At 43.2% G+C, this 12113-nt stretch overlaps 1 protein-coding gene across 1 annotated transcript in view; it reads left to right on the plus strand.

Annotated features, from left to right (window-relative positions):
* The first annotated feature begins 4088 nt into the window (after positions 1-4088).
* Positions 4089-12113, plus strand: part of EIF3H (eukaryotic translation initiation factor 3 subunit H) — an 86657-nt gene continuing 78632 nt past the window's right edge. Inside the window, exon 1 of the mRNA XM_064706583.1 lies at positions 4089-4236. Within this exon, the coding sequence (XP_064562653.1) occupies positions 4117-4236 (120 nt within the window). The 5' untranslated portion in view covers positions 4089-4116. The remainder of the gene's footprint in view (positions 4237-12113) is intronic.

Consider the following 12113-nt stretch of genomic DNA (forward strand, 5'->3'; position numbering starts at 1 on the left):
AAGCATTGTGCATTTCAGAAAGTATGTTCTCCTATTTAAATACCCTTCAACAACATCTTTGAAATATTCCACACATCTCCAGCAGTCCATGGATGGGAGTTGAAAATCACTGTATTACCACAGTACTGCTTCCTACTCTTTGTTTTCTTTAATTAAAACTATTTGACCAGATTTAGTTTAACAAGGGCAAGTGCTGGATTCTGCACCCAGGACAGGGCAGCCCTGGCTGTGCATAGACAGGAGAATGAGAGGCTGGAGAGCAGAGCCATGGAAAGGGACCTGGTGGATGGCAAGCTGAACATGAGCCAGCAGTGCCCTGGCAGCCAGGAGGGCCATCCCTGTCCTGGGGGCATCAGGGGCAGCATCGCCAGCTGGGCAAGGGAGGGGATTGCCCTGCCCTGCTCTGCTCTGCTCTGGGGAGCCTCACCTCGAGTGCTGGGGGCTGTTTTAGTTACCACAGTACAAAAAAGATATTAAACCATTAAAGAGCATCCAAAGGAGGACAACCAAGGTGATGCAGGGCCTTGAGGAGATGCTGTACGAGGAGCAGCTGAGATGACTTGGTCTGCTTTGCCTGGAGAACACTGAGGAGAGACCTCACACAGTTTACAGCTTCCTCAGTGGGGGAAGTGGAGGGGCAAGTACTGATCTCTTCACCCTCATGACCAGTGACAGCACATGAGGAAACAGCATGAAGCTGAGTCAGAGGAGGCTTAGGTTGGATATCAGGAAAAGGTTCTTCGCCCAGAGGGTGTTTGGGCACTGGAACAGTCCCCCAGGGAAGTGGTCATGGCATGAAACCTGACAGAGCTCAACAGGCATTGGGACAACACTCTCAGGCACATGGTGTGAGTCTCGGGGATGTCCCGTGCAGCCAGAGCTGCACTCAATAATCCTGAGGGGTCCCTTCCAACTCTGCGTATTCAATGATTCTATGACTCTTTATATTGTGAGTTAAAACTGGATATTCATGTTAATATAACAGCTAAGTGAAACAATAATATTGAATTAAACAACTTCATTCTCTAGAAAAACTTCAAAAGGCAATGCCAGTAGGAGTGCAGCCTTCAGTCATGGAAACCTAAGGGCAGGACTCAAATGTTCAACACCTACATGATGGCTGAGCTTGCTGGCCACAGCACACTGCCCTGAAGCTCAGGGTTGTTATTGCATCAGCCTCTCTACAAACTGCTTGTAGAAAAAACCCCCAATCCCACTGCACATGCACTTCAGTCTCTTTGGGGCACAGGCCCTATTTACCTCAGTGATGCTGCCATTGTGAACTTCCCCTTCAATCTCCATTTAAGAATTATTTTCCCAATGGAAAATGTGAAGTGAGATTCATCATACCCTCCTTTAGACATCTATCACAAGGTGTCCTTAGCAGAGCTGGGTGTCCAGATTTCTTGCTAGGGTCAATGCAGTTCTAGTCAGTGATATCAGTGGCATTTAGGATACATTTTGCCTTCCTTGGATGATTATTATACTGGATTCTTTGCTTGAATTTGTTCCAGCAGCAATGCAAGGAACTGATACGGACTATTCTAAGTGATGTTAGAATTGTTTTATAGGAATAGGCAAATGTTGGGTCTGTGGCTGCAGGCAAATACACATACATTTTAATATTGGTGTTGATAAATATGTTCCTCACCCTTAATTAGAAATGACTGTTAACTACATTGTTGAAAAGATAAATTTTTATGAAGTCACATATTTGGCAAAGTGTCTGAACAGATTTGGGGGGTTTGGTAGGGCTGCCTTTCACAGCGCATTGCATTTTTCTGAAGGAATATGAAGAGTAGAGTTTGAAATTAAATTAGAAAAAAGCACACAAAAAAACCCCTAACCTCAAACAAAATAAAGCAGCAAAAGCAACTGTTTTAATGCAACACAAACAATTCCCGAGAATTGCATGTGAAGTTTATAGTTCAGAGATTAGTGTAATGTTAAGAGTTTGCACTGATGCCTCGCTATTCATGCTCAGGACAGAGATTCACGTCACTCCACAGCAGTTTGGTTTTTGTAAAGGTAATACACAAAGCCTTCAAATCTCTTAGAAGTACATCTCCCTCAACACTTGCAGGTTTATTAGGTGAAAATCCAAGACTAGAGTCTCCTCAGCCATGCTGGGGAGCCCTTACTGCAGCCCAGGGCTGGGAATTCAGGCCCCTGTGGCATCAGAGCTGCCCGCTGTGGCCATGGAATGCACAGATGGAGCTTCCTGGGCTGCCAGAGATGGTTTGCCAGGGGCCAGCTGGCAGCTGGACCAGGGCAGTGACCCTTCCCCTCCCCTCAGCACTGGTGAGGCCACACCTCAAACCCTGAGCTCAGTTCTGGGCCCCTCACTACAACAAGGACATTGAGGGGCTGGAGTGAGTCCAGAGATGGGCAATGAGCTGGGAAGGCTCTGGAACGCAGGGCTGATGAACAGCAGCTGAGAGAGCTGGAGGTGTTTGGCCTGGGGAAAAGGAGGCTCAAGGGAGACCTTATTGCTCTCTACATCTCCCTGAAAGTGTTGCTCAAACAGGTTCTTTCAGCCAGTGTGCAAGAGGCCAATCCACACAGAGTTCAGGTATTTGATTTATTTACAGTTCTATGCAGAAAAGGGTGCTGGGTGGCAAATCCACAAAGCCAGCACAATGACTACCAAAACTTTTCACTATTTATACATTTTAGCAAAGACACTAATGTTCATTTGTTAGAAGTTACTTAGTTCTCTTATTAATTAGCATCCTATCTTCTATTGGTTAATGATTCTCTTGCTTCCCACGTTAATTAGTCTGCATGCTAAGTCCTTATCTTCCTTTGAGTTGGTGGCTTTCTTGAGTCATGATTTTCCACTGCTGAATTACTTTTTACCCCATGGGAGCTGATGCAGCACAGTTGCTGAGTTGTCCTTATTAGTTTCTTCCTTATCTTGGGGGTTCTGCCAAATATCCTTGTGGCCCATAAATTCCACATTCTTTGTGTCCACTGCCAGTGGCACATCCTTCCCAAGCTCTTTGTTAACCTCCCCCTGGGTCTGAGATCACTGAAGAATATCCAGCACTAAACCTTAACAAGGCAACAAGTATTTTTTCTTTCTAATGCCTGGACATTGCTTAGACCTTGTTAGCTGCTATCTAATTCACAGAATAAATCTCCTTTTTTGTTGATTAGGCTTGAAGTCAAACAAAGAACAAATGTCAAAGAATATCCTTTCTTAATTTTTTTTTTTACATATTCCACATTTTGAAACCAAAGAAGGTTGTAGCCAGATGGAGGTCCATTGAAACAGGTCGACCCCCACAGCAGGGAGAAATGATGAGGAGGACTCCATCTTATCAGAAGGCTAATTAATTACTTTATTATATTAAATTATATTATATTATTCTATATTATATTACACTATATTGACTTACATCTAAACTGAATCTGCCAAGCACTCCACTCTGCACCCCAGCTGCACAGAATCTCGTGACTGTGGCTAAACAATCTCCATAGTGCATTCTACTTTGGCACAACACAGGCACAGCAAATGAGATAAGAATTGCTATGATCATTCTCTGAGGTTCAGAGAATGTGAATCTCAGAAATATTCTTAGGAAGATTGCCTTGCTTTTCTCTGTGAGGACAAATGTGGCTACAGAGGTTGGCCTCATCTCCCAGGTAAATAGTGACAGGATGGGTGACAGGAACAGAGGACATGGCCTCAAGCTGTACCAGGGGAGCTTTAGGTTGGGCATCAGGGAGAATTCCTTCCCAGCAAGGGCGATTAACCACTGGATGGGCACTCAGTGCCATGGTGTAGGGGACAAGGTGGTGTCTGCTCATAGGATGGACTCGATGATCCTGGCGCTTTTTCCAAGGTAAATGATTCTGTGGAGAGGAAAGCCGGCAGGGAAAGGTGTCTCGGCTGTCGCATGCCGGATGAGCTGGCACAAGGTCCCAGACCCAGTCTCTGCGGGCACACCCGGGCCGAGCCGAGCCCGCAGCCCTGAGCCGGCACCGCCGCCATGCCGGACCCCGCGCTCGCCGCTCCGCGTTCCCGCCCGGGGCCGTTTGGCCGCACAGCGCCCCGGCCGCGCCGCCGCTTCCGGGGTGGCGCGCTTCCCTTTCCGGCCGTGCGGGGCAGCCATGGCGTCGCGCAAGGAAGGCTCGGGCGCTACCGGCGGCGGCTTCGGCGCCTCCAAGGGCAAAGGCAAAGCCGCCGCCGCGGGGGACTCGGCCGTCAAGCAAGTGCAGATCGACGGGCTGGTGAGCAGGGGGCCCGGGGCCTCCGCGGGCGGGGGGCGGGCGGGATCGCCGCGTGGAGCCGCCGGCGGGGCCCGTGCGTGGGGCGGTGCCGCGGCGGAGCCTCGTGTCCTGCGGGGAGCGGCGCTTCTCGAGGGGCAGGAACGGCTGTCTACCCCTGTCCGGCTTCTCGCCCCTGCCCGGCATCTTACCCCCTGCCCGGCTTCTTACCCGTGCCCGGCTTCTTATTTACCCCTGCCAGGTTTCTTATCCCTGCCCGGCTTCCTGCCCCTGCCCGGGCTCTCCGTGCTCGTCCCTGGTGTGTCAGCCAAGGCCGGGCCAGCGCAGAGTGATTTGACTATAATGTCCCATTCCCCCGTTCAGTTCTGCCGTCCCTGTGCCCGGAGTTGCTCTTTGCAGCTTTCATAGCTCACACTCGTACCAGTTACCCGGAAAATGCCGCAGGTGTAAGAGCTGAGAAGCACGGTGGGTTTTCTCTCACTCTTTGTGCTTTTTGCCTTCTCTGTCAGGACTGTCAGAACCTCCTGCCTTTGCTTAGTGAGAAATAAGTTGAACTAAAGGGGTGAAGTGGCTTAGCAGAGAGTAGAGCCATCCTAATAAAGACAATCCATGCAGGCCAAAAGTGGAAGAGCATCTGCTAAAGTTGTTTCTTGGCTTTGCTGCTGGTTCTTTTCGTGTTGGTTCAGGCCTTAGAGATTTGGGAATACTGTTAGTGACACAAGGAGAAAAAGTTACTTCTTAAGGATAGGAACATTGTTTTATTACTTCACCATCTTTGCCAAGTGTCAACAGAACACTGTACAGCTGGAGTGTGAAGGGGAGAGTTGGCACCCTGGTTATGAGAAAGAAGATCATAGTTTTGAGACAACCTTTGATGCTTGCTTGACACTTCTAGTGGTAAACTTCTGCACTTATCCTGGAGATATACAGTGTAGTAAATATTTGGGAAGATGAAGAATAATTTATTTGTGTGTAGTAGGTCTTGTGAAAGAGGAAATCTGAATCACATTTTTGCTGCCCTGTTGTGTCCAGCTATCTGTGTGCCTGTGGCTTTGGGGTATGGAGCGTTTTCAAGGAGTGGTGAAAACTGACCACTTTTTTTGAACTGTGAAATGTTCCAAAAAAGCCAGCAGTGGATAGCAGGCTGCTCCTGCTGCAGGGTGGTGCCATACACTTTGATAACAACTGGTAAATTTGATTCATTTTGCTCCTGGTTGTTCTCTGTCAGGCATATAATCTGCTTTGTGAGCTGCTGTTGATTCAGATCAGCTGTGACCTGATGCTCTGCTTCTGACAGTCCAGCAAATGCTTATGATTTTGTTTTGTTTCATGGTTTTTTTTCCCTCTCCTTGTATTTTCTTCTGGTCCAGCACAGTGGTGCCTCTCAGATGGAGTCAGTACAGAGGGAGGTGATTTATTGAAAACTATGAAAGCTTTCAACTTTCCACCTCCTGCAGATGTCTCCTAGACAGAGAAAGTGTTCTCAGGATATTGGCACTGGTTCATAAAGTTCTCTGACATCTGTGATGGAGAGAAATGTTGGCATAAATTGGCATGCAAACAATGTGAATTGTGTTATAAGTCCTTCAGATGTCTAACTGAAATTCTTCTGAAGTGTTCCTGATACCTCACTGGTTTAAATGTCTGCTCTCACAAAGTAACAGCACTTCTTCCTCATCTTGGTGATGGCCAGGGTGATTGCACACCAAGAGTTGTGAATTCAGGAGGGCATCAGGGGAGTTGGTGATCTCTTTCTCTTCACTGGTGTCCCATCTCCTGGCAGTGTCACAATTAACCCTTCAAGTGGGGCTGCTTTGAAAGCAGAGGAATGTGTAGGTGCCTTGCTTTGGAGTCTGTGAGTGCAAAGTAGAAGATGCATCAGTAGTCTCTCTGCGTGAGAGTGTGAAAGTATATTTAGAAAGTTTGGTGTTTCAGAGAAATAATAAAGTTAAAAAACCTCAGTATTTGTAATGAAAAGAAGTTCTGAATGCCAGGATGTTACCATAATGTGTAATGGTGCAGCAATGTCTGCTTCTTGGTCCTCTTTTTAAAATCTGGTACAGAAAAAGCATTCTGGAGTCAACTTCTTTCTTATTTTAATCTGTTCAATTTCTTAAATAAACTTAGAATGAAAATGGATTCCAGTGTAGGTGGTGTGGTCTTTCTAAGAAATTAGAAAATGCAGGATAAAAGATAACCCTCTATAAGCACGTTATAAAATGTGCTTTTTCCTTCAGGTGAGATGTAAGAATTCACATATTTGTTTTTGACCATCCTGACAAAAAGATCAGTTTAAGTGCCACGTATGATATCCTGTTGTCTTTGCTTCCTGCTGTAGAAATTTGAATGGATATTCCATCGTGTGTTCTCCAGTCAAGGAGCCCAGAGAGAGCTTTTGTTTGCAGCAGTGCACAGGCTTGGGGAAGAGTGACTGCTCCTGGGGGTGCTGGTTGACAGCAACCACACGTGCCCAGCGTGTGCCCAGGGGGTGCCCCGGTGTCCAGAAGGAGCAGTGGCATCCTGGCCTGGGGCAGGAGCAGGGGAGTGACTGTCCCCTGGACACAGCACTGGTGAGGCTGCACCTCAAACCCCGTGTTCAGTTTTGGGCTCTTTGCTACAAGGAAGTCCTTGAGGGCCTGGAGCTTGTCTGGGGAAGGGTCTGGAGCACAGCTCAGGTGAGGAGCAGCTGAGGGAGCTGGGGCTGTTCAGCCTGGAGAAAAGGAGGCCCAGGGGAGTCCTTGTCACTCCCTGCAACTCCCTGAGAGGAGGCTGCAGCCAGGTGGGGGTTGGTCTCTTCTCCAAGGTAACCAGTGATAGGACAAGAGGAGATGGCCTCAGGTTGGTACAGAAGAGGTTTAAGTTGGATATTATGAAACATTTCTTTACTGAAAGGGTGGTTAAATATTGTAACAGGCGGCCCAGAGTGGTGGAATCACCATTCCTCAAAAGTCTTTGAAAATACATGTAGATGTGTACTTAAATACGTGGTTTCATGGTTGATGGTGAGACTTGATGATCTTAAGAGATCTTTTCCTAAACAGTTCTCTGATTCTATAATTACTACAAGCTGTTAGAAATAATTATACAGAATTTGCTTACTATAATTTGCTTACACCTTTTTTTTTTTTTTTTTTTTGCAAGAGGTGGTGTTGGACTGTGTTTTGTTCTATTCTGGAAATTCTGCAATGGGAACCAAATATTTGGTAATTCAGCTGATAAAATTAATCAGATTTGGTTCACTGATATTATAGTATTTTCCTTCAGTAAGAAATTTCATCTATAAGCTGATGTATTTTAGGACAGAAGAAATAATTATTCCTTTGAATGATTTTTGGGTTAACAGAAAATTCTGGATTTCCATCAAGTCTTGGAGACTTCTCTAAAATGCTTCCCTGGTGAAACTTCTAACCCTACTACACTGTCTAAAATTGCACCTAAGGAGGATTCCTTGGCATATTTATGCATTTCTGATGATTTTAGTAGTGATATCTGGCAACATAGAAAACTGTGAAGGCAGAAGTGAGCTGGTGTGTCATTCAAAGGCACAATATGATTGGTAGGGTAAGTAAGTAGCATTTTTACATGATGAGCATCAAGTCTGTGTCACTCAGAAATTGAACTAATATCCAAAACCAGATACTCCATGTGGGATTGCGGGTTGTGTCAGACCAATAAAGTGTGGGTGATGGATTTATGGAAAATTTCTTCTGGAAAATAGCAGCTGTGGGATGGGAGGTGGGGAACTCTTAGCAAGGCAGGTGTGCTGCTAGGCCAGATAAGTGTTATTATTAATCACATTTGCCTTCGGAGTAGTTACAAGGGACTGTGTTTTTACTACAAGGGAAGGTGTTTCATTCTCTGCAAAGCTTCTGCATGAGGTTATTCTAGGGAAGAAGGTAAAATTACCTAAATTCATGTAACTAAATTCTTGAGCTCCAAAATTACTTTTTATTTTTAAATCTTGCCCTTGCATTTATTTACACATTCAAAAAACTACACACCCAGAAATGCTTCTGAAGAACAGTGTTACCTGACTGAAGAAGGTTTGCTTATGCATGGCTCTTGCAAAGTAATATAACAAGATCCTTAGCTCATGCTAAAGCATTCATATGTGCATTGCTTCTATCATTTCACTAATGGCAATGATGGTTCCTTCTTTACTCAACCACTGCGTGTGATTTCTTTTTACACATATGTCCATTGCACACAATTTTTACATATTGTAGGAAGTAGCAAAAGTTATGTAGGTTTTTATTCTTATATCTTCATAACTGCTGATGTGCAAACCCCTCAATACGAATAAGAAATTGCCACTACACCTTAAGATATCTTTGTAAGTTTGTTTGGAGTAAATAGAAACATACATTGGCCAAAACATAAATATGCCGAGGGGATGGTTAGAAGTTGTAGGCCTTGTCTGCCTGTGTGCAGTGGGGCTATAGTGCCACATTCTCTTGTGTCAGGTATGAGTGATTTAATCAAAGATTATTACTTCAAGCTTCATTACATCATCCCTGATTTGGTGATGCTCTGGTGTGCCTAGTGCTCTGTATTCTTATCTGTGGTAAGTATATATAGAGGATTTATTTACTTACTTACAATAACACAGATAAGAACATATGAGTCTACATGTTCCAAAAACCTCTCACATAATTTTGGAATTCTTTTTCAGTAGTTGCTCTGTTCATAATTGTGATATTTAAGTTGCTTGTGTGTCACAGACACATTTTATGAAAAATCCTTTCCCTAGAATTTTTTCTTCTGAGAAGCTGAGAGGCCTCAGGATGTAACCAATGGTTATCTGCTGCTGTGGAATGCAGCAGGTGCATCTGTGATTGGTCTCATGTGCTTGTTTCTAATTAATGGCCAATCAGTCAACTGGCTTGGACTCTGTCTGAGACACAAGCTTTTGTTATCATTCCATTCTTTTTTTATTCTTAGCTAGCCTTCTGATGAAATCCTTTCTTCTATTCTTTTAGTGTAGTTTTAATATAATATATATCATAAAATAATAAATCAAGCCTTCTGAAACATGGAGTCAGATTCTCATCTCTTCTCTCATCCTAAGACCCCTGTGAACACTGTCACACTTGTGCCTTTTTTTTAATTACCATCCATTTTTGCCATAAAGGGGTTGGATACATTGGACTGTACCCTCAGCTGTTTGTAGGGAGGACCCCTTCAGGATGATATGTTTGACCACAGTAAATGAAATAAGGTACCATGATTACTGAAAATCAGTTTCTAAGACTTTTCTTGTAAATGCTTGTGTAAGGACTTTTTAAAATGACAACTTTTGACACTATAGAAAGAAAAGAATCAATTTCCATAGTAAATTTTGTAATTTTGTTGTACTGGTGAAGCCTGTATTGAGCTGGCTGAAATCTCTGACATTTCTTGAATTGTGAATGTTGTGCTTTCCCTAGCATTTCTTGTGTTTCTTTTTTACCTTCTTTACCCTTTCTGAAGACTTTGCAAGAATGCACAGTGGTGGGTTCTGCCTGCTGTCATTTGTAGCGTTTCTGACATTGCAGAGCTGTAGAGGAGTATTTTAGGATATAACATCCTTCAGGCTGTATTGTATTTTGTGTTTCTTCCAAAGGAGTTAAAATGGAATTTTAATTTGAAGTTTAATCTTGTTGACTTTTCCTTGACCTGTTTCCCTAAAGACTTAGATGACATTGTGCTGGCTCTGAGAGTTGGTGTGTGGATTGAATACTGGCTTGATGTATTCATGGATACCTTGAACCATGGAGAAGGTAGTAGAGCTTTGTTTTATATTCTATTAATCTTCATGTATTAACAATGAGTTGCATGAATCTAACCCAGAAGGGAACTTCTGACATATAATCTGTGCTTAAATTCAGAAGAGAAAGCATTAATATGTGCTGCTAAGTTAAAAGGGCAAGAGCCTCCTTGGAATATAACAATTTTCAGGCTTAGTGAAATTTCTTGAACTGCAGTGGGTAAAGTACCCATATCATGATGTTCTGAGAATGCAAATTTCAGTATTTTGTCAGTGGATAGGAGGGGATATGTGCTAGCAGAGCACAAACTTTAAATGATTTGTAAGAGTGCAGTGGTGCACTCAGCATCTCCTAAGTGTCATGGTAAGTGGACCCTGGTGAGGCATTTGGAACTGCAACATCTGGTATCGCTTCATGCCATCAAACTTGTGTGCTGACAAAAGGAGTTACTCTGAATGTGGAGGTGCCTTAAATGTGTTCAGCAGTGTTACACTTCTAAACTTCAAGGGGAAAATCTTAGTTCAAAACAGGCTTTTCTTTTGCTGCATGCAGGGAGGAATAATGTGTTGCGCTTTACATTGCTGTCATTTGCAGTTCAAATTCTCTGATTTTTGGCCCTCTTATGTGCATATCAAACTGGTCTCTGGCATGGTAATTGTGAATTCATAGCTCCTGTGAAAACAGCAGATTGTGCTCTTGTGGTTCCTGTTTGTTTGTCTTGATACTGAGGACGAGTATTTCCATCATATATCTTTCAAATAAATTCCTAACTTTTAGTGACTAAAATGTTACATCTAAAATGCAGCAGGTAGTAATCATGGCCTTTTGTGCTGATTGGTGTTAGCTTTGACTTTGTGTGCTGGGAGGTGACCAGTGATGGTTTTGTTGCTGAGTGCAATTCAGTGCATTATGTCTGCTTGCACACTGAACATTGTGAAATGTTCTCCTTTGGTTTTCAGTTTATTGTAAAAAAATCTGAGCTTTGCAGCTGGCATTCAGTGTGATGTGGGTGAGAGAAGTGTACACAGAACTGCAGGCCCCAGGGAGAGACCCAGCGGGTACAGATACTGAGAGGCCCTTGGTGGTGTGTATGGAATGAACACCTCCCAGACCCTATTCAGTCTCTGGACTTTTTCTTCCACCTTTTAAATAAATCTTACAGACTGTATGAAAGATCTTGTAGGAAGAGGAGCAAACTTTTTTTGGTCCCCTAATCTTTGAAAAAGGATTGTGTATCTTCAGGTTATTGTTGCTATAGTATTTTATCATTAATCTTTCTTTGCCAGAGATATTTTTTGGATATGGTTCCTTTTGGATGTTGTTTTTCCATATTTACACACAAGCTCAGAATACCTTCTCAGTGATGGTATAGTTTTGAGCATACTTTCCTTTCATATTATTTTTAAATTTCCAGCAGCATTAAGATTGCAGAGATGTGATACTGACTTTACCAACAGTGTACAACAGTTTAATTACATTACCACATAACAAAATTATACCAGCTTAATGGAAAGTAAATTAATTGTTAATGTACCAAATGGAAAAAATTTAGACTCATATAATAAATATTCTTGTTAGTATTTTGTATGATTATTCAATAATCCAAAACAAAGGCAGTAGAGCTTAACTTTGATAATGTCTTTTTTAATGTGCATACACAAAGTTACTTCAGCATAAGTGTGGGAATATTTTTGAATGACTTGTGTATGGATATTTATTTCAGATAAGCATTCTATTAATTTCTTTTGGCTTTATCAAATTTTAAAGTTAATAGGCAGGCTTATTTACTCACTGGAGTTTGAAGATGTGCCTGAATTTTGCCTTGTGCATGCAATAACAGGCTAATTCTCTTTTGTAAATATTTGGGTTTTTTTCTGGACAGAGAGTGTGTGGATGTTGCTTTGAGCATGTAAGTCTTGTTCGTCTTTGTTCTGCTCACATGTTGTATCCTGCTTTGCAGTGTGTTAGCTGCACATCCTTCCTGTTCCTTGGAGCCCATATCTGGGCAAGAAGCAGTGTTCATACCCCTTCCTGTTTAGCAAGTTTTTTGATGTTTGGGAACATGGAGGTGTAAATCACTTATCATTATTTGGGGGTTTTTTGTGCATACCTGAGGAAAGTATGGAGTCTGAC

Source organism: Zonotrichia leucophrys, chromosome 2 (genome assembly GCF_028769735.1).
Source record: "Zonotrichia leucophrys gambelii isolate GWCS_2022_RI chromosome 2, RI_Zleu_2.0, whole genome shotgun sequence".
NCBI lineage: Eukaryota > Metazoa > Chordata > Aves > Passeriformes > Passerellidae > Zonotrichia > Zonotrichia leucophrys.